Genomic DNA, 25181 nt, shown 5'->3' on the forward strand with positions numbered 1-25181 from the left:
GTTACTGATGTCAAGGTTATCTGCAGCATGGATCTTAATTTTATTATACCTATACATCCAAAGAACACAGAAGCTGTATGCATTTAAAATGAAATCAAAAGACACGTAAGTCTCAGTTATCCCCATGGCAATATAAATTTTTAAGACAATGTAATTTTATAAAAAGATTTCTCGAGGGGCGCCTGAGTGGCTCAGTTGGTTAAGTGTCCGACTTCGGCTCAGGTCATGATCTCATGGTACGTGAGTTTGAACCTCGCATCAGGCTGTGTGCTGACAGCTCAGAGCCTGTTTTAGACTCTGTATCCCCCCCTCCACCCCCATCCCTCCCTGGCTCACACTGTCTCTTTCTCAAATAAACATTAAAAAAATTATAAAAAATAAAAAAGATTTCTTGAGCTAGGCATCCAAGTCAGAGCAAAGGTTGAAAGAGCAGTAGTAAGGTAATATGGATGGAGTTTTATAATTTCAAAAGTCTATCAATAAGTGACTTCTGCTTGTATTAACAACATTTTATTTTCATACAGGGTGATCAAGGACAGCGAGGACCTCCAGGAGAAACAGGTCCCAAGGGAGATAGAGTGAGTTCAAATTAGTGTTAATCACTGTAAACATGGTGCTTTTTGGTGTCCTCTGATTCTGCTTACCTCTTTGATGTGTCCTAAGTATTGTGATAAATGAGCATGTCTTGTCTATCCTTGCCTTTCTGCCCTGCAGGGACCTCAAGGTTCTAGAGGAATTCCTGGTGTCCCTGGGTCCAAAGGAGACACGGTATGTCCTGAGCCACAGTTATCAAGCACATTTTTCAAAGTGATTATTAACTTGTAATAAAACTTTAGAAAATAATGAAGGGAAGAAGGCTGTGACTATTTCTGAGAGACAGCCTGTTTCTTTGTGTGTCTGTAGGGCTTGCCAGGTGTGGATGGCCGTGATGGGATACCTGGAATGCCTGGAACAAAGGTAGCTGTGTGGCCCTGGCCAACCAAGCACAGCATTTCCATTACTACATTACTGGGAAATGTGTTTAGCTGGCTTTGGCTTTTCTCCTCCTTTTAATTTTTAAATCAAGTGTCAACTGAAAATACTATTAGAATAGTATGTTTCTTTACTTGGTTTTAGGAACTCAGTAAAATTGCCCTGTTAATGAAAGTCGCTGAAAGAAACTGTGTATTTTGATTAAATTTATGTCCTAAGTCCATCGTCCTCCTCCCCCCCTCCCTGAACTGGATCATATTATAAAAGTGCATGTAAGGTCAGATGTAGAGATTATCCTTCTACTTAGAAGGTCTGTGTCCTTTCCTTTCTTGAAAGAAATTAAGCAGTTCATACAAGTCCAATGATGCATACAAACTTCTTTTTTCAGGGTGAACCAGGGAAACCTGGGCCTCCTGGTGATGCAGGATTGCAAGGGTTACCTGTAAGTATTTGAGTCTTTAAATGTTTATTGGTTTGGGTACACATTTTGAAAATATGAATTTTAGGGAGAAATAATTTGATAAGTTCTGGGGAACATATATGATACTTTAATTTTATATTTTTACAGTTTTACATTTTCTACTTTTTTTCTGAATAACTAGCTATTTCTCTAATAACTATACTAAGCTTTAATTTTATCTTCTATCTTTAGTTCACTCAATTTGTCTTATTTCACTAACCCTGAGCTATGGGCCAGGGTCATATACTTCCTCCTACTTTTAACCAGTTCTGAAGTTCTTGTTAGCAGAGTTGAGCCATAAGAGGGTTGAGAGTATGTTCATAGGACAATGTGAGATATAAGATACCATTTTTTTTTGATATGTGGTATTTTGAATTATTCAAATTGGTGTTTCCCTGCATTAATGTGGCTGGAGGCTAATGTGGATTATACAGATGTATTCTTGGAGACACATGTTTCAAGGTTACAAAGGGATACTTGGTGATTTGAGGACTGGCCACAATTTATTATGATATCTGTCTGACATTTCAAAATAACCAGTGAGAGAACATTAGGACTCCCAATAGTACCAAATTTTAGTTAGAGCCAGCATTCTCCTGCCATTTTTTTTCCTACTTAAACGTTAGCGATTCAGTAGGTAGGTCCTTGTTTTGTTATTCTGTACCTCAAATCATGCTGGTAGTAGAAGTTCCCATCGACCTGAAAATAGTACTGGATTATAATTTGGAAATTCATGCTTGAAAAATAACTTTAGTTTAGAGGCAGGATTTGCCTAAGGGTGTTCAGACTTAACAAGCCAGATACAGTGAAGCAATTCCTTCTAAACTGTTCAGAATTTGGGAACTAGGGAGAAGCTCCCTCACATTAAAGCTTTGCTGCTGTCACGATCCCCTTGGCCCCTCGGCATGAAGTGAGCACAGCACCTGCAGATAGATTCTCAGGTGAAGTGATTCAACCCGTGTTCTGTATGCGCTCTTTCAGGGTGTACCTGGGATCCCTGGAGCAAAGGGTGTTGCTGGTGAAAAGGTAAAAGATTAAACCTTTTTAATTAGTACTTTTCTCTATTTCTTTATTCTTTCGTTAGTGTGTTTTATTTATCGTTTTTAGTATTTCCAGCCTGACTTTTATTTTTGACTCTAAGGAGAAATGAAAAAGGCTTTATGGCTTCAAATGCTATTCTCTTTCCTAGCTGCAAACAGAATACTTTGACAAAGTGTTGCTGATTAGACTTCCTTCCTGAAAGTGTCATCCTTTGCCAGTAGAAAACAGAGAAAGTGTTACTGTTCTTTACCACTTAAAATAAGGAAATTGTTACTAAGCCATAGAAATTATATCACAATTAAAAACAACAGGTGAAAGAAAAATTAAAGGGAGAAGACATAGCTTTGAATAAAATAGATAAAATGTGAATAATGTAGAATTTGATCACTACCAGGTTATATGGCTACAGCTCTCTAATTATAGGGGTCCACAGCATCTTTAAAGAGCAGAGATGTTCCCTAATAAGTAGACTGTGAGAGACTGATGGTGCAGATGACATCCCAGACATGTGCTTTCCCTGGAGCTTGCTGGCAGGGTTTTTCTCAACAGCACATCCTCTTACTCCTCATGTTCACAGGATTCTTTTTAATTTTAATAGTGTCAGTGTCAGGTAAAAGGACTCAAAGAAAGGTATTGGAGACAGAAGTGGTAAAGGAAAGACACATATAATTAATATTGTGAAGAAAGAAAACTTTTCTCATATTCTTGTCTGGCTAATGACCTTCATTTTGTTGACATTTGACCTTCACTTTTGGACTTTTTGACACCTTTACTATACTTGTGGGAATAACAGAACATTATCCTGAATCTGAAAAACTTTTTAATGTATCCACTAAGAAAGAGATTCTACATCTTCCCAAATTCTCAATGTGAAATTGGGAAATTAATGCTATTTAGGTGTCAGAAATGCCTGGTCTGGCCTAGACAGGTTGATGATATGCTTACTTGCTGTCTGAATTACTCTGAATGTTGCTCTTTACCTTTAGGGTAACACAGGTGCTCCAGGGAAGCCTGGTCAATTGGGGAATTCAGGCAAACCGGTAAGATGCCATGAGTTACCTTTCCTTATATTATAACCTGTTGCAATCAGTGAGCAAAGAATTAGGGAGTGTTAACTTTTTCTTTCCTTGCCTTCCTCATAATAGGGCCAACAGGGGCCTCCAGGAGAAGTGGGACCCCGAGGACCCCGAGGGCTTCCTGTGAGTACTCCTTTTCTGTAGAACCTTCCAAGGTGCCTTCTCAGGGTTTTGCTGGGTGTTCTTCCAATCATTTGTTCATTTATCCATGAATGCCTTCTGGTGTTTGAGCATGTCCTAGCCGAGAGAGACAATGGAATGGGCATGCTATTCATGTATACACATGCTTTTTTTAAATTCAGGAAGTGGAAATAAAACTTTAAAAATGTTTAAAATATGTTTAAAAAGCATGATGACCCTTTTTGCTCTCATCTCATGTTGAGGGAAATATTTTAGTGTGGTTAAAGAACAATAGTACTGAGACATAATTCATGTACTATATAATCCACCCATTTAAAGTATACAATTTATTGATTTTTAGCATATCTGTGGAATTATGCAACCATTACCACAGTCCATTTTCAACATTTTCGTCATCCAAAAAAGAAACTCTGTGTCCACTTGCAGTCACTCAACACTTCCTCCCAATCTTCTCAGCCCTACTCAACCACGAATCCACTTTCTGTCTCTGTAGATTTACCTGTTCTGAAAATATCATATAAATGGTATCATACAATTATGTGGGTTTTTCAGTGATTGGCTTCTTTCAACATGTTTCAAGTCTTAGCTATGCTGTAGCATGTATCCGTACTTCGTTCCTTTTAATTGGTGAATAATTTCAGTTGCATGGATATACCAAATTTCATTCATTCTTTCATCCACTGATGGACATTTGGGTTATTTCTGCTTTTTGGCCATTATGAATGATGCTACTATGAAAATTTTTCTATGAGTTTTTGTGTGGTCACATGTTTTTCTCTTGAGTACAATACCTAGAAGTAGAATTTCTAGGTCATGTGAGAACTATGTTTAGGTTTTTGAGAAACTGCCAGACATTTTTTAGTGTGAGTTTGTAAATGTGCCTATTTTGCATCAAATATAGCAACGTAGATTTTCCCTTTAACCCTTAGAGAGAAACTGATTAGGAAATTAAACGTTAATGTGAACTTTAAAAAATTCTCTCTGGCCTTCAGTATAAAGTTCTTGTTTTCAAAATCTGCTGAGTATCAAAAAGAATTCCAAGTGAGAACACAGAATTATTTCTAAATATTGTTGTTACTTCTTTTAAAGCATTCCATGAGCATGCTGAATAAGGATTTTCATGTTTGAGGGAAGTGAAATATTCCAGGTGTCTTGTGACATGAGAGGGGAATTTTTCCATTTCTCATGGATGTTTGTCAACTGACCTCTACCAGGTGGTTTCCAAAAGTTTCTCTGCAGCCAAAGAAACTAGCTATTGCCCCTCATTATGCTCCTTGCTCCCTCGCTGCTCACTTATCCTTTTCTTCTCTCTTGCTTGAAGCCTGCAAATTTCTAATTAAAATACTTTCCTTAAATTGACTGCCAAAGCAATGAGTTTGTAGCTAGATCACATTCCTAAAACAACGAAGATTCTCCATGACTGGTCCAGAAAGATTTAAAAGTGTGGGAAAGGGGCACTGAAACTTTGAGAATGTTGGCTATTAAGTCTAGTGTTCACTTTGTAGAGCAGAAAACAGTAAAGGTGAAGGAGCACCTGCTGTGTGTGAGGACCACACACTGAAGCACAAAATGTGACACAGTAGAGAGGGGTTGGCCCATCATCAGTTAAGTGCCATGGGATATATCGAGAACCAGAGGCAGAACTGCGGAAGGAGATGGGGTGGGAGTGTTTACTTCTTTTATGTGAGGGCAGGCAGATCTGTTATGCCTATATCTGTTCTGCCTATGTTTCAACCTGATTCAGGTTTTGATTTTTGCGTTTCTGTAAATGTCTAGGTTCTCATTGCAGCTCAAAGCTTTGGTGTTTTTCTTCGGTCATGATTCCTATCTCTACTAGGACCCGCTGATTCTACCACCTCCTTTTGAAGGTCTCTTACATTTGACTCTTCTTTTCTAAGCCGACTTTCACTGTCCTGGCTCAGATCATTAGCTGCTGCTTGGATTATCCGTTGTCTCCTGATTTGCCTCCCCAGCTTGTCTATCCTTCCTCTACCAGTGTTTCCCAACAGGTACTCCTGGCATCTTGGTTGGGATAATTCTGTGTTCCCCAGGACCTTACCCTAGAACTCCAGTAGTGTTCCCATGGCCATGGTGACACACAAAAGTATCAGGCACCATTTCAGAGGCCTGGGGACTGGCTGTGACCCCAGCTGTGCAGACTGCCATCCTGGTCTTTTTGAAGTATGCCTTCTGTCACCACTTCTCTTCTTTATTTACAAATCTTCCATGGATCTCCACTGGCAATTAAAGAAAGTACCAAATCTTAAACTGTTGGTTTACCCTCTAGTTTTATGTTCCACTTCTGCCTTGCTCAGAGCCAGCCTGTGTTCAAGTCAAGCTGGACTCCATGCTAACTTCCAAATAGTCTCTGTACTTCTCAGCCTGCCTTTCTTTTCTTATGCTCTGCACTTAGATGGCTTTCTTCTCAATGTCCCATGTGTCTTCTTAGATGTGATTAAAATGTTAATTCTACAATGAAACCATCTCTGATTATGTCCCATCCTCCAGATAGAAGTGCTCTCTCCTTATTCTGAACCCTACAACCCTGGGCCCCTGAAAACTTTTTTAAATTAATTAATTTTATTTATTGTTTTAGATTTTATTTAAATCCAAGTTAGTTAACATATAGTGTAATAATGGTTTCAGGAATAGAATTTAGTGATTCATCACTTACATATGAACCCAGTGCTCATCCCAACAAGTGTCCTCCCTAATACCCATCACCTATTTTGCCCTCCCCCACCCACCTGCCTTCCAGCAACCCTCAGTTTGTTCTCTGTATTTAAGAGTCTCTTATGGTGTGCCTCCCTTTTTGCCCCTTGCTGTGGAAACAGCGGGGATGCAGGGACACCTGTGATCCGCCTTTGTGGTCCCTACATCTCTTTACTCAGGGCCTGTTGCAAGGTGGTGCTTAATAAATATTTCTTAAAATGAACTGAATTGGAGGTATAATAAATCTTGCTATGCTGCTTATGTTGGTAATAACTGACTTCTCACCTACTATAAATTTTATAGAAAAGTGTCACGAGAGGTTCTAAGTATTAGAGTTCTGGAGCAGAGTTTTAACATCAAATCTACTTAGTGAAGGATACGTTTATCCTTTCATTTTACATCATTAAATTTAGTTTCATAGATAAAGGTTCACACATTTTCAACTATTCCTCACAAGTTTTAGCAGTTTTTCCTGAAAATGTCAAATTGAAAACCTGAGTAGAAGGAATGAAAACCTACTTCTAATGTGTCCTACTAATGGACCAGGCTAATTGGAGCATGTCTTTGAAATTAAGTGGTGTTCCCCTTTCCAAACCATTGTTCTAACAGCTTTAGCCAATGCCACAGCAAGATATATGGGAGGTTTTTTTTGTCACCACCAGTGATGACATATGAGCACATATCTTTACCACTTGAATCGTGCTTCTGGCTTTCTGAGTCACACTCTACTGCTTTTCACTTGGATCTGGGTGACTCCTGGCTTACAGCAGGCTTATGGCTGGGGCCGCCTCGAATCCAGTGGCTCCTGGTCCATTTCCGTCTTTCAGGCTTCCCAGAACTTGCCAGGGCTTTTGTTGAGAGAGTTGTGTTTGCTCTGCTCTCATGATTCTGACTGGGATGAGCGAGCGCCATGCGATCTGCTTCCAGTTTTCTGAAGATTATACACTCCTGGAGTACAGAAGCGTCTCTCATTTCTCTTGAAGTTCTACCCCCACCTATCGTCAACAGCTCTGGGCACAGAGGTCCCCATATGGTGTGTTGTCGAATGGTCGAAACTGCCTTCCTGTGCCACCCAGGCCATGGAATATTATCCCTGTCGATAATTTGTGAAGCAGCTGTGGTGGTTATAGATTTTGATCTGCCTCCATGTGTGCAAGAATATTTAAACCTACACCAGAGAGAAATAAAACTATACAATGCTGTAAAATTGAATAGATTTTTAAAATATCTTTGTGGCAAACCTAAAAATTACCATTGCACTAGGACTAATATCATCTTCTAATATTAATATGAAAATGGTTTTGTAAAAGCAACAATCTGTAGAAATCATAATTGATCTTCTGGGTTAATCAGCATCCTTTTTCCCAGAGAGAGGCACTTAAGTATATACTCCAGACTAAGTATAATGATTTATAATTTCTCACTTCCAAAATTAGCATAGTACTAAGAATAATGTTCATTCTTCATCTAGTTAGCATTTTCGGTAATCAGGCAAATGCAACCACCATCACAATCTAGGGGACAATGGAATAAAATCCAAAATTTTTTTTTTTGCAAAATAAGTATGATAACATCAGTATAATGAAATAGATGTTTCCATGATATTTTAAAAGTCTCGTAGCTCTATTTTAAAAGGGAGAGTTCCAAGTAGAATAATTTGTCTGTATTTATTGAAATTAGTTTTACAAAACAGCTCCCAGTATTTATTTATAAAGAAGGCGCCTTCTCGGTGGTTAATGGTCTTGATAGAAACTAGAGAAATGAAGATTGCAGACTTTTTTTTTTTCCAAGAGCAATTTTTACACTCAAAGAAATGGGAGATTTGAAACGCAAAGAACAATTTAATTAAACGTTTGATTAAAAAACATAATTTTGACTGATTTCTTTAGGCCTTGGGTAAAATCTTGGATAAAAACAGTAACTAATGTTTACAGTGCTTACTATGAGCCAGACACTGTTCTAAGTGCTTTATGTATCTATTCAATCCTCTCAAAAACCCTATGAGATAGGTACCGCTTTTATCCCCACTTCATAGGTAAGGAAACCGAGGCACCGAGAGGTGAAGTTACGGGCCTGGAGTTGGCTGATGCACAGCGGGGCCAGGACCTGGCAGTGGGGCTCAGTGCCTGTGGCCTCATCTCCAGTACCTTGCCAGCTCTAGTCAAGGCTCTGAAGGATGGTTTTCATTTGAAGTTAGCTTGCCAGATTCTAATGGTCCAAGGCATATTTAGCAAATTTAAAATTTTGGTGTTTATGGAATTTTCATAATGAGCATTTAACAAAAGTTTACATAAAGCTGGTGAAGACAAACAAATATGACATGAATCCACACAGATTCCTGGGTCTTACCTCAGAGCTACAAAATAAGAATATATGGGAGCAAGGAGGAGGGAAGCAGAAGGAGGAGCAGGGAGATGGAGTGGTGGAAGATGTCTGGTGAAATATAGTTCTTTTAGTGTTTATTTAGTTTAAGACAGAAAGAGAGAGAGCGTGTGTGTATGTGAGCATGGGGAAGGGGCAGAGAGAGAGGGAGAGAGAGAGAGACAGAGACAGAGACAGAGACAGAGAGAGGGAGAGAGAGAATCCCAAGCAGGCTCTATGCTATCAGTGCAGAGCCTGATGCAGGGCTCAATCCCATGAATTGTTAGATCATGAACTGAGCCAAAATCAAGAGTCAGACACTCGACCGACTAAGCCACCCAGGCACCCCAAGGGAACTATATTTCTAAAACACTCTTTGGAGGATTCTAATGCACAGCCATAGTTGGGAATCACTGGTAGAGGGTCTGCATCTTTTTTAAAGCATTGATTGGCTTCTTAAATAGGGAGGAGTTGGCAGATGTGTCTGAACATATTGGAGATATATATGGTGGCACTGAGCATCCAAGAGAAAAATAAAGCCTTTTAATGTTCCTCATTTTTTTTTAATGGTAGGGTTCTGCCTTTTTTTCTGGTCCCTTACAATTTTTTTTTGTTACAAATCAGAACTCTTGTTGTCACAGGGTTTGTAAATATTAGCCACTGAGCAGAAAAGCCATATTCCTACCAGTCTCCCTTGACCTCATCTGAGAATATGGTAATCACCACAGCTTTTGAAAAACAGGAGGTTTACATGTATTTAGCACACCTGTGGTTCCAAGGTCATGGTTAATTGCTCCCTACAACATGTGTTTAATCTATGTTTTTAAAGATTGCTATTTATATCTTGAATACTCATGTTCATCTTACTCACAGGTGAAATTCTAGAACTTAGAAAATGTTTTTAGAATACATAGAAATCCTAAGAATGGCCATCAGAAAATCTTGTCCTAACACTCTATTTGTAACTGCTTGGTCATTGTTGTGAAAATAAACATCACCTTTGTCAAACTTGAGATGATTTCTATAGAAATACCTATGTTTCAAATGGCCAAGAACCTGCATGGCTCAGTCAGTTAAGTGTTCATGCTCTCTTTCTCTCAAAATAAAATAAATAAAACTAATCTCTGAAAAAAATAAAATAATATGGCCAAGAATTTAAAGGGTGGAAGAGAAATAAAAATGAGTAACACATGCTGAAAAATGCTTGTAATTTTACTGATCCTCTAGTCCTACTCTAGTCCTCTGGGTGTGCTGGGCTCGTGGGTATAGAAGTTCAGCAGAACAGACTGTCTACACTGGGGTTCTGAGCCATTCATATGTGTTGCCAAGGTCCTGCCAGCAGCTGGAAAACACTTACGAATTGACTAATAAGAGCTCCTGAAAGACAGAAAAAATAAGATACCAGCAGAGAAAAATCTTTGTCTTTGACTGGAAAAATAATCCCTACAAGAAAGAAATGAAAAGTTATACAATCCTCTATTTTAACTTAGCCCTTTGGTTTGTGAAAGAGAAAAAAAGTACATCAATCATCTTTATTTTGGCATAATGGTTCACTTATTTAGAAGTGAATACTTGAGTTTGTGTCAAGAACTGCTTTCCTCTTCTGATATCATTAATTAGTTTTCCCACTGATGACTATTAATTATTCTGTGAATTAAAGTCATGTTAGCCCAATGACATTTAGGATCTTAATCATGATGCAGTTCAGAAATTATTGAAAATGCCAGCAGAACTGACATACTGAAGAAAATCTGTCTTGAACTTTCAAGTGCTGGGCTAAATTAACGGGATGGAATCCAGTCTTTATATTTATATTTATATTTATATTTATATTTATATTTATATTTATAGATGGATAGAATCTATCACAGTGGCTGGTTTCTTACATCTTTCTAGTGCCCATCCTCAAAGGACGCTGCCTCAGGCTTCTAAGCTGCTCACAAGGGTTAAGGGCTAATGTACCATACAAACTTATATACTAGACAAGCTGCTTATATAAACATTTTTTATAAAGTATTTAAGAGCTTTTCATTTAAATCACCTGTAATTCATTTGAAACGACTGCCACTTAATTATAGCTCCAAGCTAGAGACCTGTAATTTAGCAAACATTTCTTAATCCTTTAAAAAAAAACTGGAAATTCAGAATGATGATAGATCTTGACACTTAGTTCAAATTATAGATAAATGAATAGTATATGGGCCAGATCAGGATCATCTTAGCAGAAGCATTTATATATATCAAAGGGGCATCTGGGTGGCTCAGTTGGTTAAGCATCCAACTTTGGCTCAGGTCATGATCTCCCGGTTGGTAAGTTTGAGCCCTGAATGTGGCTTTCTGCTGTCATCCTCTGCGCCCCCCCCTGCCCCTCCCCTGCTTGCACTCTCTCTCTCTCAAAAATAAAAAAAACATTAAAAAATATATAAATATCAAAAATTAATATGAAGTTTTTGTGTCATTTTAAAGTAAAATGAAGTCAAAAGACTACTTTCATTTTTATTTATACCGCCCAGGAAATGTGATTATTTATCCAATAGCCTTGTGTTCAGTTTAGTTGAATATGTGTTCAAAATAAACGTTTATCAGACTGCATAAAACCGTATGAGGTTCTTGGGGAAAGAAATTGAGGAATTCATGTCTCCTTTTCTCAAAAGGCTTAGAGTTTCAAATAAAAAATTGAAGTTGGCTCAGAAAATGAAATGTTGCTTTTGGTGCATTTTCATTATAAATTGTACTTTCCAAAGTTTATTTAATCTTTTAAGATATGTTTAGAACGAGAATGTGTAGAACAAAGAATTTTGTATGTCAGAAACTTTGTAAATTTCTATTATCTCTTTTTGAAGTTGCATTAGTAACTTAAAGATAAACATCCCTGTCCTGTTTCTCTTTTTTCACTCTTTTGCGGTTCAAGATCTTTTACCAGATGCTGCATTAAAATGTACCGTAGACCTGAAATTTACTCTGTGTTTAGGCATTCTGCGGAATTCAAAATTAATATACCTATACCTCAAGGGCACATAATCTAAATGAGAGGATAAAACATATACACAAATAGCCATAATATAAGTTATAGTGTGACTTAGATGCTGAGAATTACTAATTGTCATTTCACATGGTTGTATCAGACATCATTTTTTATCTAATGGTTTGTAATCACAATGAACAGTTAACACATCCACTGAAGGATGAATAGTGGGGAGGCTGTGGGCATTTTATGTAACAACGTTGAACTTGGGGAGAATACTTTGATGACTTTTATATTTAAACAAAAACCTAAGCAGAATGTTATTTTATTGACATAGTAATTAACCATTTGAGTTCTGGCAAACTGTCCAGTTGACAGTCATGTTTGTGTTTTTCCAGGGCAGCAGAGGTGAAATAGGACCAGTGGGACCCCCAGGACCACCAGGTAAACTGGTGAGTAGTATTTCCAGTCTCCAGCAGTTTATACGCTTCATACAAAACATGGTCAACTTGTAAAAATAAGCAAGGAGAGAAAAACAATGTGCAAAGAGTGATTTAATCATCCTTGCTTGATTTCTACTGTGCTGTGAATGTGTGAAAATGTAAATGCGGAATTTCACATTATATCTAGGATACCCCCAGAGGGTGTTTGAATCAGTGTGGATTGTAGCATACATTTTGAAACGAGGAGAGACACGAAGTGCTACATTTGGCCTCTGGTTGTTCTTGAAATTGAAGAGAAGTGTGTGAATGCTGCCTTTGACTTCTCCGAGTAGGCTTGTTTACACAGCCAGAGAAGCACTACCATTGCACGGGCTCCACTGAAAGAGCCCACTGTTGGGGGGGGGAGGGCGCAAACCCGGGAACTGAGGACCTCAGAGGTGGGACAGAGCGGGTGGAGGGTCTCGCCTATTTCTTCCTTAGACTGTGGGAGAGAGGCAGATTTGAGGAGCAGAGCTATAGCAACCACAGCACATTTATTTTAGACAGGAGTCAACACACCCGAGGTTGTGTCTGCCTTGCATGCTTGCGGTGTTGCAGTAACACTGATTTGGGAGATTCTGTGTTTGTTTTTCAGGGTTCTCTGGGTAGTCCTGGCCTCCCTGGCTTGCCTGGCCCCCCTGGACTTCCTGGAATGAAAGGTGACAGGGTAAGCCAGCCCTCCAAAAAGTTCCTTATGTTTTGATTTTTACTATGAGAAACGAAGCTGTGTGTTTGGCGCAGTGGAGATTTTTATAGCAATGATCATAGACAGTGATCAAGAAAGGCATCCTAAATTACTGAGAGTTGGGATCAAGAAGCAAAAGAAATCTAAGATAATAATTTCTCAGAAGGAAAAAATGAAAGTTGAGAAAAGTAAAAATTTCAGTTGTAATCATACTTCCTGTTTAGTTTTAAATTTACATTCCTACCAGTCAGGCTTATGTGGGCATGAACAGAGAACTCCCCAAGTTTTCAGCTTTTGGACAACTGTCAGTTTCTCCAGGTCTCACCTGACAGTTGTTAGGTTGTGAGGAGAGGAGCAAGACCTCGTCTGTCACATCATTCATATGTGTCCTTGTCTGCCAGCCTGATATGGGAAGTTGGTTCATTTGAAATTATGTAGTTGAATTATCTCCAAATACTGAAAAAGTATTATATTTTATTCAATACAGGGAGCAGTTGGTGAACCTGGTCCAAAGGGTGAACAGGTGGGTCCAATCAGAAGAATATGAGATGCAGTGAGTAATGCATATTAATGTACCTCACCAGCAGGGGGCACTGGCTGGTTTATGGTGTGAATAAAAAGATGGAGGCTAGCAGTTTTGCTCAATGTGCTTCATAGTGTGTGAAAGCTAGAATTTAGTTTTGTCTGTAACCTTATCTACTACTTCAATAAGCTGGAGCTGATGATGGCTCTGCCTCCAAGACCACACATTGTCCTTCCTATGAAAAGAGTGTCCCTGGCTCTGATTCACATGATTGGTTTACTTGTAACTGATAGAGCCTTCTATAGCCACATCATCATATTTTGAGTTCTTCTGTATCAAGACTTTAACAAATAAATTATGAACATGAATTATAATTAATCCTTTTTCTGGGTTCCTTTTTCTACAGTGAAAGCCTTTTTTTCAAGGAATACCTAATTTTATTTACTAATTTATTTTTTAAAGTTTATTTATATTGAGAGAGATAGAGACAGTGTGTGGGGGAGGGGTAGAGAGATAGGGAGAGAGAATCCCAGGCAGGCTCCATGCTGTCAGCACAGAGCCCGATGTGGGGCTTGAACTCATGAAATCATGAGATCAAGACAAGACCTGAGCTGAAACCAAGAGTCAGACACTTACCGACTGAGCCACCCAGGTGCCCCAAGGAATACCTAATTTTAAAATCGCTGGATACAATCATTAATCCTTAAGTTTAGAAGAAACTCAACCTCGCCTTCTATCTTTTCTCTAGGCTCTCTTCTGATTTAGACTAGCCACTGACAGATTGAGAAGCCATTGGGAGCATTTTGTATTTCTGCATGATCCAGGGGGCACTGTGGGCACTTAGGAATGCTTATCCATGTTGACTGGTTAAAACTGAGGCAAGGGACTGAGAATTCAAAAATGTGACTTTTAATCTTAATTTTTAGGGTTCCTCTGGTGAAGAAGGAGAAGCAGGAGAAAGGGGTGAACTTGTAAGACATTTTGTTCTGGTTAATGATGAGCTGTACTGATTTCTAATTGTATTAGAAACATATTTTTTCTTTGCTACTGTCACTTGCTCACTTCTATAGTGGCTACAATGTTTCTTACATAAACTAATGACTTCCCAAGACTGCAGCCAAGATCAAGTAAAGCACAGGGGAAACACCCCAAAACTGATAGACCTGGCCTTAAGCCTTTGGAGAATAAAGTATTCTCTTATAGGTGGTGAATTTTCTTGTGGCTTTACACCTAGACATTCCAAGTGATTCTTACAGGACTATAGAAAGTCTGTGAATAGTGCCTATCATGGAAACAAAATTAATTTTATTAGGGTTACAAAGCTGTGGCTCACAAGTGTGACTGTAGGTATTCTCTGTAGTCTAAAACCTTCCAAAGAAGTAACCTCCATCTCCAGAGGATGCTGCTGCTAAATCTCCAGGAAGGCAGTAGGAATGAGAAAAAATTATCTTTATTGCAAGAACTGCTAGATCTGCTGGCTCATCTCTATGGTTTTGACACAATCTAACATGACCTAATGTGAAAACTTACGTTTGGTCCTTTGGAGTGGTAACAGATTTCTCATAAAATAGTTCCAGAGAGCACTTAGTGCAGGAAAAAATTCTAGTAATGTTTTATTCAGATTATCAGGATTTAGAACTAATATAAATGTAGCATCTAAATTAGGCAAAGCTCTCTATTAAGTAAATTTGAAAAAGGATTATTTTAATTTTATTTTCTGTTAAAATTTTTCATTTTATGGGCTAAGAGGATGTTTTAAGTCATTCTGTTTTGTAGTGGAGATGAACTGATGTGCTAAAACTTGAGCTGAATTCACATCTAGAATTAGGGGTGGGAGATTTCCAAATTTTATTTTTTAAACATAAAACCATTCATATTTGGTTTGATAGACTTTTGGGGATAAGTTTTAAAACACTGTTAGAATTTCAAAAATGAAGTCATCAGGTTTAAATGTCTACTGTGTTTTGAAATAGCATGCTAGTTTTATATCTTTTGACTTACACGTTTTAATTCTCACACCTAGCATTTTAGATCTAGTTGGAGCCTTGTAAAGCTCTGATTCAACCCTGTTATTTAACAGGTTAGCCAAAGGCTAGGAGGTTATAAAGCTCACAGAGGGTCACAAAGTTAAGTAGTAGAACTGGTACTAGAATCCACATTTTGAATCTAATGTTTTTCTGCAGTGCCAGGGTCCATCTGTTCATAGTTTTCTGTAGATTTCAGCAGCACAATAACCTTTGAAATGTTTTTAGTAGACTATCAAATGTGAATGCATTGTTTTAATATAATTTTTTTATTGATTTAGGGAGATATAGGATTACCTGGGCCAAAGGGATCTGTAAGTACAATGAACAATAATGGTATAAAAAATAAAAATATCAATAAAACTACAGAAAATGCAATACTCTGCTTTATGAAATCACTCTATAAAATTCAATTCTTAAAGGACTTACCTTCAAGGAAATTAATGTCTAAATTTATTCTTTGAGTAATGGATTCATCCAAAGGAAAAAAAAATACCTCACAACAATGTAAATGGATCTACCTTTTGAACTAACTACTCTGAAGGAAGTTTTTTTCATAAGTGGCTCAATGAGAATACATGGTAATTTCTTTCACAAATGGGTCATTTTTTTCATGTTTATTTACTTTTGAAAGAGAGAGAGAGGAGAGACAGAGCATGAGCAGTGGAGGGGCAGAGAGACAGGGAGACACAGAATCTGAAGCAGGCTCCAGGCTCTGAGCTGTCAGCACAGAGCCCGATGTGGGTCTCCAACCCGTGAACCACGAGATCATGACCTGAGCCGAAGTCGGATGTTCAACCGACTGAGCCACCCAGGCGCCCCAAATGGGTCATTTTAAAAGGACTGACTTGTCCTTTGTGGTGACAAGAGTATAAATAAATTTCATTGGAAGTCTTACCATTGCAAATATTTCAGTAATTTTATCAATCTCCTGTGTGTTCTAGTTGGGGAAGTAACAAAGTCATAATGCATAAGAAAATATAACAGACAATTATTAAAGCTAGAAAATGATCATCTCATTCATCATTTTACAGAAACTAAACTGATGTCCTTAGAGATTATATGTATTCAGAATTATAGAACCAATAATAGAACCAATTATTACAACAAGACTAGTAGAACCAGTTACAGAAACCAGCAAACCTGGGGTGATTTGCTAGTTTGAAAGGAATGCACATCTAATACAAAGAAATTTAAAAGAGTATAAGGAGAAAAGATGAAGCTCAGACTCTAACCTCAAATGCCGCCACCACCAGCTTCTGGTTTATCTTTTTGTCCCTCCTGTTTCTGGAATCTCCACTGTTCTCTGTCCCATACAACACATTATCCTCATAGCAGCCAGTGTCATCTAGATAAAAATATAAAGCCCACTATTAATCCCTCCTCTGCATAAACCCTTCAGGAATAACATTTGGTAGAATAAAATCAGACATTGAGCAAAATATACAAGTCTTGGATGAAGTGGACTCTGCCTTGCCAACCTCACCTCTACCTCTCTGGAAGTTCATCTGTTTGCAGTGCTTTTTGCTTGGCATGCTGTGTAATGCCTTGTGCTGTTCTCCTAGCCTGAAACACTCTTCCTCTTTCCTTAGAACACCTACCTCCTGCCTAAGCAGTTAGCCCCATCCTGAGCCAGACTTTCCCCCAGAGGACCCTCCCTCCCAGACTTGGTTACAGTGCCAGCTCTGGGCTCTTTACATAGACATGAATTAAAAAGTATTAGGTCACCTTTTACATACTGCCTCTAAACACCATTGATAGTCTCAAGCTTCAAGTAACATCTTTATGCCTAAGAATCTTTGACAGAAATATCTTACGCTTGACAAAAACATAGAGTAAACCTTGGTAGGACTTCGTAATAGAAATCCTACTTCATGGGAATGCAAGCTGGTGCAGCCACTCTGGAAAACAGTATGGAGGTTTCTCAAAAAACTAAAAATAGAACTACCCTACGACCCAGCAATTGCACTACTAGGCATTTATCCACGGGATACAGGTTTGCTGTTTCGAAGGGACACATGCACCCCCGTGTTTATAGCAGCACCATCAACAATAGCCAAAGTATGGAAACAGCCCAAATGTCCATTGATGGATGAATGGATAAAGAAGATGTGGTAAAAGCTTTTATATATCATGGAGTATTACTCTGCAATAAAAAAGAATGAAATCTTGCCATTTGCAACTATGTGGATGGAACTGGAGGGTATTATGCTAAGTGAAATTAGTCAGAGAAAGACAAAAATTGTATGACTTCACTCATATGAGGACTTTAAGAGACAAAACAGATGAACATAAGGGAAGGGAAACAAAAATAACATAAAAACATGGAGGGGGACAAAACAGAAGAGACTCATAAATATGGAGAACAAACTGAGGGTTACTGAAGGGGTTGTGGGAGGGGGGATGGGCTAAATGGGTAAGGGGCACTAAGGAATCTACTCCTGAAATCATTGTTTCACTATATGCTAACTAATTTGGATGTAAATTTTAAAAAATAAAAAATAAAACAAGTTAATAAAAAAAAACAACAAATCCTACTTCCCTCTCTAGAAATAATCAGTAATGTTCAATGGTAAGAATTCTGGTTATAAAAGGAAAAAGTGAGTGAACAATGCAGTGATCAAAATGAGTCTCATTTAAATTTGGGAGTTAACTCTTGATTTATCACCTCCCTTCCTACCCCTCTTGTCTGACACCACCCATGTAATACTGATGCAGCTGAAGTGTGTTGTCTCAGAATAGGGAAATAATTATGAGCAGACACACTTCACCTTCCTCAGTGATGGCAGCATAGACAACCTGATAAGTAGGTGAAGTCTGTACACCAGTTTCTACTTTGGCATACCACTATTCAATTGAAGGATTCTTTCCAAAGACCCAGGACCCTTGTGATGCCTTAGCCATGTTGGCCCTTGATCTCTTCATCAAAATGTCCTGTCTCTTGTTCCAGAAGTATTTCGGACATTGTCAACAAGATGATGGACCTTGAGTTGGTCTCCTTTGTTCCCTGCCAGTTCTTTAGTGCACTTCCAAACTCACTTTGGCTTCTCCTCTGGGTAGTTTTAGAAGCTGTTAAAGTTTTGCACTGTAGTCATTTGACAATCCCCAACCCTCCACAGCACATCCTTAGTTCTCTCTGCTGACACTGTCTTTCAGGAAGTCTTTAAGCCATAATTTCATCATAGAAGCAATTCTGACAGGTTGACTTAGATGAGTATCATTTTTTCATAAAGAAAGATTGGAAAAGACACACTTGCTGAGCTGTATTCAGATGTGTCCAGTGAAAGCCCTGCCTCACCACCTTCTCCCTTCCTTACAAGGTTTGAAGGTTTAAAAAAGTTGGCTCTTTCTTTTTTTTTTTCTTCTTTTCTTCTTCTTTTTTTTTTTTTTTTAAATTTTTTTTTTCAACGTTTATTTTCCATTTTTGGGACAGAGAGAGACAGAGCATGAACGGGGGAGGGCAGAGAGAGAGGGAGACACAGAATCGGAAACAGGCTCCAGGCTCCGAGCCATCAGCCCAGAGCCTGACGCGGGGCTCGAACTCACGGACCGCGAGATCGTGACCTGGCTGAAGTCGGACGCTTAACCGACTGCGCCACCCAGGCGCCCCAAAAGTTGGCTCTTTCTAGGTGAATGTTGCATATGAAAAGGAAGCAGGGTTAAGTTGTTTTATGAACTTTGTAGTGAGCACTAGCATTCCTTAATGCCTCCTGTCCTTTTATCTTCTCATTCTTATTCTGTAAACAATGGCACATTGTAACTAACTACTATGCCATAAACTCTACCACAGGGAACTTAACAGAAAGTGAATTAATTTAGTCTCTTTTAAAGCAGTTATTGTAGATGGGAACTTTAAAAAATGCTTTTAGTGGTCTGCTTTCAGAAAAAAAACCTGTTATACGCTTTTGTGCTAAGCAAATAGTTTATTTTTCAACTTCTTTAGTATTTAGATTTTTAGCTTCCTCAATACTTCAATAAATTATGGACTCATTTTTTTTTTTTTGTTCCAGCATTTTAAATGTATTCGTGTTAGGTGCAGCATTTTAAATGTATTTAGTTAATGTTAGTATTTTAGAATTCCTGGATACATTTGGCTTCTTTAAATTCTCCAGAATGTTATAAAGCTAAATAATTTACGTTCTTGGAAATATCTTTATTTTATGCTTTCTGTATTGGTGACATACAAAGTAACCTGTCTTGTAGGAAGTCAGTGGCCTTTTTGTGACCAAAAATTGAATAAGTCTTGTTAAAAACTAACTTGTTCTTAGGAAGTGGCTTAAAGTATAAAAAAATGTGGTTTTAAATATATTATTTCAATGAGTATTTTGAAATAGTAACTCTACCAAAAATAAAGATTTTGAAAAGCTTTACTTGACTGGAATTCTTAGAGACTGGAATTCTCAGAGCAGAATATTTGTAACCTCTGAGCAAATACCTCTTGGGAGATAAAATGTAAGCAAACCCCAAATTTCATGTAAGTCTTGTATTAACACAAAGCAGAACATTACTTGTGGATAGCCCTGGTTTTTTAACGTGCCATTGTGTTCTAGGTGGGTAACCCTGGGGACCCTGGCTTGAGGGGGCCTGAAGGCAGTCGGGGGCTTCCCGGAGTGGAAGGACCACGAGGACCACCTGGACCGCGAGGCGTGCAGGGAGAGCAGGGTGCCACCGGCCTGCCTGGCATCCAGGGCCCTCCAGTGAGTGGCGGACAGTCCCCAGGGTTTCCCGTTGGAGACTTAGTCTCACAGCACCAGAAGGGGGGTGGGGAGCCAGGCTGGCCCAGACTCGAGCTCCTCAGCAGTGTGGGTGGGTTCTCTTGTAAATCCAGCCACCTGGTCACTTGCCGAGTCTGTCAGGTTACCATTTAACAATGTCTTCTTTATGGTTCTGTTTACAAACCGTCTTTTTTTTCTGTCCCAGGGTAGAGCACCAACAGATCAGCACATAAAGCAGGTTTGCATGAGAGTCATGCAAGGTAAATAAATCATAATGTCTTGACTTTTGTTTGCTTTAAAGGTGGGAGATCTTGAATAATGTTAATATTGTTTTATCCAGTTTGTTGCCACACAAAACCTTATAGCCTGAAAAAAAAAAAGGTTACACACACACACACACACACACACACTTTTTTTCCCCCTTTGGAACACAAATTCTCAGGTATCCTTCCCCCTCCTTAACATCCTACTACTTAGTGTATAAGGCACTGACCTTGGCTCTTTGTGTAGCTTATATGTGAAATAATTGACAGTCTTCATGCCCATAAGAAGCATAAGGACATTATCTCTACTCATGTATAACATAGGTAGAAAATTAATAACTAGTATTTTACTAAAATGGTGATATATTTTTACTTTGCTAACCTTTGTCTAAATTCATCTATGGCTACAGCAGTTGTCTGTCATAGCTCTTTCAGAAATGGTCTAGTTCTAAAGTCACATAGCAAAGGAAACTGGGGACAAAGAAACTTGGGAGATCCTATAACATGGAGGCCTTCTAACAAATAATTAACTTATTCTGGTTGGAACCAATTCTGTCGCGATACTCTTCTTTTGTATGCTCATGAGATAGCCTAATTTGTCTGGTAGACTTGTAGAGCTTTCCCAGAATGAAACTGTCACTCAATATTTGAAAACCAATATAAGTCTCTTCATTGCAGACACTTAATCTTAAAAGAATATTTCAATTTTATATGTTATATCTCAAGAAAATTATAATTTTATGTTAAGTTTTACATAAGGCAAACTAGAATGTTCACATTTAAACAATTTTAAAATGTTGGTTAGGAATTTGTTTCCAAATCATAATCTCCTTCACACCTTAAAAAAAACATTATACTGGCATATTTCCCATAGAGTATTTTCATAGGAAAGATTTCTTATTCTTCATCATTTTAGTGGATGATTCTTAATCTATTTAATGGTTCCTGAAAAAGCCCACACAGTTATTAATTTTTAAGACAGACTATGAACATTCCTAGGAAGCAAGCTATTTTTAGTGTCTGTTGTCTATTCCAAGCATGAAAAAACTTTTGAGAGGGGAATCTATAAGAAGTTGTGAATGCTCAGGATATTTTAGCTTACTCAGTATCTTCAAACTAAAACTGTGGGGCTAGGTCTCAACTACTGTCTCAATGCTAATTCTGGACAATGTCCTTGGCTTTTCAAAAGCTTCTGGATATCCACTTCTACCTATGTTAAGAAACTCATTTTCTTCCCATCCTGGCTTTTCAGATAACCAGCCAGGACTCAGGTGACATACTCTTCCTTCTAGCACAATACCCATCAGAAAGACTTGCTGTGGTTTTTTTTTTTTTTTCTCACCCCCCTCCTCCCCTGTCTCAAAACAGCAAGACTAAATATATCCAGGGAGAGCTGAATAAAACAGCACCAGTGAAGCCTCTTGGCAGAAAGTCCATGCAAAAATGATCCAACTTTATTCACTTCTCGCCACCAATTTTGAAGCTCTGGGGACACATTGTGAAAAAAAGACACTTGAAATACCCCTTTTATCATTTGAGTCACTTTCATGCTTCTGACTTCTATGGGCTGTTTTGTTTATTATCTTTTAGAGCATCTTGCTGAGATGGCTGCTAGTCTCAAGCGACCGGACTCAGGAGCCTCTGGCCTCCCTGGGAGGCCTGGACCCCCTGGTCCCCCAGGACCTCCTGGAGAGAATGGTTTCCCAGGCCAGATGGGACTTCGTGGCCTCCCAGGCATTAAAGGCCCCCCTGGTGCTCTTGGTTTGAGGGGGCCTAAAGGTAAGTCATTTGCCCAGGTGGAACAAAAGAACATACACTGTCCTTTTTCAGATGTATTCACACATCTTTCCAAGATCAGAAAACTATTATATGACATCCTCTTGACCTTGCTGTATGACAACGGTAGACCAAAAACTAGAATTAAGGTCCCTTGATTTTTAGTACTTCAGTCATAGTCCAAAATAAATTTTACAGGATCTTGTAAAGGATCAACCAGCTTTTTTAATTTTTGTTTTGAGACTCTAAAATCCTTGTAGAGTTCTTCTGAGATGGCAACCAGCCTTAGAATGTTTGTATCCGTTACTTAAACTAACGAAATTTGTTTGGACATAAGACAAATTACATCATGGACTGAAGCTGCCTCCCTCTTCTTTTAAAAAGTGACACTGGATATTTAGTTCTGATGGATTTTTTCCAGCTCTGAGGTATAATCTAACTTTTTCCCCTTCTTTAACATTTAAGGGAAGGTGAACAAGTTTGTTTTCTCCCCCTTTTATTTAAAAGCAAGTTAAGCCTTTAAAATCAGCATTTTGCAGAAATATAGGATTGTGAGAGTGTGTTAGGTATTCAGCAGGACCTGCAGAAGGACTGGTTGCCTCAGATGGTGTTTGCTGGTTGAGGTGAGTAAGTATGTCAGCTTGCGTGGGTGTGTGCCCTGGATAATTTACAGAGAGAGCTGAATAAAATCAGGAATTTCTGTCTTATGGTGAGTGACCGACGGTTCTCTCGGAAGCTTCAGAAGGCATGGCATCAGAAATCAGAGACAGACTTGTTTTTCTTTCAACGGTGGTGTTCCAATTAGGGATAAATATTATGGTGTGAATGGTCAGAGGGCAAGCAAGCTGCCTTTTTGGATCTATAAATGAATTGCTGATGCATTTGGCTAACTACACTTTCAGCTGGAACAATTTTGTTAATTATATTTGATTTTTTTTTTTTTTGGCATGTGCACTGCTGTATGTGAAAAAATGAGCCCTAATTGGAACCTCTTGTAAGGCTGGCACAATTTCCAAGCTTTCAAGGGGCTGGACAAAATGAAATATGGAGAGAGCTCGGAGCTCTTCTTAAAGAGAACTGAATATTTTCTTTGAAAGAATCACATAGTCATTCATCTTTGTCCTGCTTTTAGCTATTGGTTGAGGAACTCATGAGTGGGTACTCTGTGGGTAGGCCACATTCACTCTGTTAATAATTTCCAAGGAACTCTGCTGCCTCTGGTGGATTGTTGACTTAGTTGGTTCAGCTGCACCAGAGCCCACAGATGACTCCTCAGCCTTTCCTGTAAGTTTCCTTTAGAGCAGTGGTTCTGCAAGAGTGCTCCCTGAAGCATCGGCACCACCAGGGACCCCCTTTGCAATACAAGCTCTCTAGCCCACCCCAACCCCACTGATCCAATCAGAGACTCTGGAGGTGGGGTCCAGCAGCCTGCGTTCTAACAAGCCTCCAGATGATTCATTCCTGTGCTGCTACATGCACTGGTGTAGTGCAGTCACCCATTTTCCTACTGGAAACACCTTGTAGGGGCTGTAGAAATCACAGTCCTATTCTCTTTGGCCAAAAGGAAGTCTGTGTATGTGGGGTAGAACTTAATTTTGAATTAGTAAGAGAACTCCCCTCAAGTTCCATCTTATTTTCTAAGAAATAAGAATGTCTGTTTACTTACTATGCTAGTAGAGTCTGCCTGAAGTTGTGTTTCTCAGCTCGGGGTGCACAGCGGAATTACCTGGGGAGCTTTAAAAACTGCCCACAGCTGGGTCCCATTCTCAGAGATTCTGATTTAATAGGTTTGAGCCGCAGGATTTAAAAATATTCCCCATGTGATTTTAATGTACAGCGAGGGCTGGGAGCCACAGGAAACAAAGGTGAAATGTTCAGGAAGCTCTCTGGGAAGGTCTTAGCAGCACTGAATTATGGCTGGGTTGGGCTGAGTTGGCTCTAGCAGATAAACTTTATCTTGAAGGGAAGAAAAATATATTTCTATATTTGGAACCTGGAAAATGTCTCTAGCACTAAGTTTATTCTTTAAGCGTAGTTTGATCATATAAAGGACTTCCCCCTAATTTTTCTTCAGTATTTACAACATAGTTTATACTCTAGAAGTGATACAGTCTTTTTTTTTCTAAAGGACTTTCTCTCCCCACCCTCCTTCCATCCCTGTATTGTCAATGGGTTCCTTTAAAGCAGCATCTTCTGTCAGTTTTCTTGAAATTTGGGGTATGGGAAGAAAGGAGTACTATCCTCAGATTTTATCCAGCAGTGCTATCATGAATTTGGAAATGTATGATTCCAGGTAACCGGACTTGACCTTTCTTGTCCTATCATATCCAGTATAACACTAATATTTAATTAAAAACATATAGTGTTCCACTGGCCAAAGGTTACAGATCAGTTTTTCCCTGAGAACAAATACTTCGCCATTTGAAATTTAAATGTTCAGCTAATTAGAGAAGAGATGTATTTCAGTGTCACCTGCTGCCTTCTTTCCATGACTAATAAAGAAGGGACAGTGAGTCTTTCTCTGCCATATTACTTTGCGGGTCTTTTTCCAAGGATATTACTACATAAATAATGAACAAATAAATTTTACTAAAGCTTTTAGCAGTTCAGGCTAAGCCTTTAATAAAAGCCTTTTTCCCTAAAAAAGTACTCTGCAAAACACAGTGAAACATTTTCAGTGGGAGCTAGTAGAAATATGCCTGAAATAATACTCAAATCTTAAATCATGTTCATATTTTTTGGGTTTTCATTGGCATGTTTTATGCGATACTACACTAACATGTTAAGACCAAGGCCCCTTCTGCATGTACATTTTATACATACTCAAGCAGAAACATGGAGACTTCTAATTGGCGTTATGTTCACTTTGCTTAGTATTAATTAATCTTCCATGTCGTCAATACTACTTTTAAATGTTCCCGGTTTGGATTAATTTTAAGTCCTGTGGAGTAAGGCCATATACATGTTTTTAGATATTTTAGTGTG

The 25181-nt window shown here is 38.6% G+C and overlaps 1 protein-coding gene across 1 annotated transcript in view; it reads left to right on the forward strand.

The window, feature by feature from the left end:
• Nucleotides 1-25181, forward strand: part of COL9A1 (collagen type IX alpha 1 chain) — an 86811-nt gene that overhangs the window by 49470 nt on the left and 12160 nt on the right. Inside the window, exons 22-36 of the mRNA XM_047102793.1 lie at nucleotides 525-578; nucleotides 715-768; nucleotides 904-957; nucleotides 1361-1414; nucleotides 2414-2458; nucleotides 3460-3513; nucleotides 3619-3672; nucleotides 12127-12180; nucleotides 12806-12877; nucleotides 13383-13418; nucleotides 14345-14389; nucleotides 15724-15756; nucleotides 19993-20139; nucleotides 20363-20417; nucleotides 22011-22199. Of these exons, the coding sequence (XP_046958749.1) occupies nucleotides 525-578; nucleotides 715-768; nucleotides 904-957; nucleotides 1361-1414; nucleotides 2414-2458; nucleotides 3460-3513; nucleotides 3619-3672; nucleotides 12127-12180; nucleotides 12806-12877; nucleotides 13383-13418; nucleotides 14345-14389; nucleotides 15724-15756; nucleotides 19993-20139; nucleotides 20363-20417; nucleotides 22011-22199 (1000 nt within the window). The remainder of the gene's footprint in view (nucleotides 1-524; nucleotides 579-714; nucleotides 769-903; nucleotides 958-1360; nucleotides 1415-2413; nucleotides 2459-3459; nucleotides 3514-3618; nucleotides 3673-12126; nucleotides 12181-12805; nucleotides 12878-13382; nucleotides 13419-14344; nucleotides 14390-15723; nucleotides 15757-19992; nucleotides 20140-20362; nucleotides 20418-22010; nucleotides 22200-25181) is intronic.

This window comes from Lynx rufus, unplaced genomic scaffold, assembly GCF_022079265.1.
Source record: "Lynx rufus isolate CCGP_SWC_20201006 ecotype Redwood Valley unplaced genomic scaffold, mLynRuf1.p SCAF_6, whole genome shotgun sequence".
NCBI lineage: Eukaryota > Metazoa > Chordata > Mammalia > Carnivora > Felidae > Lynx > Lynx rufus.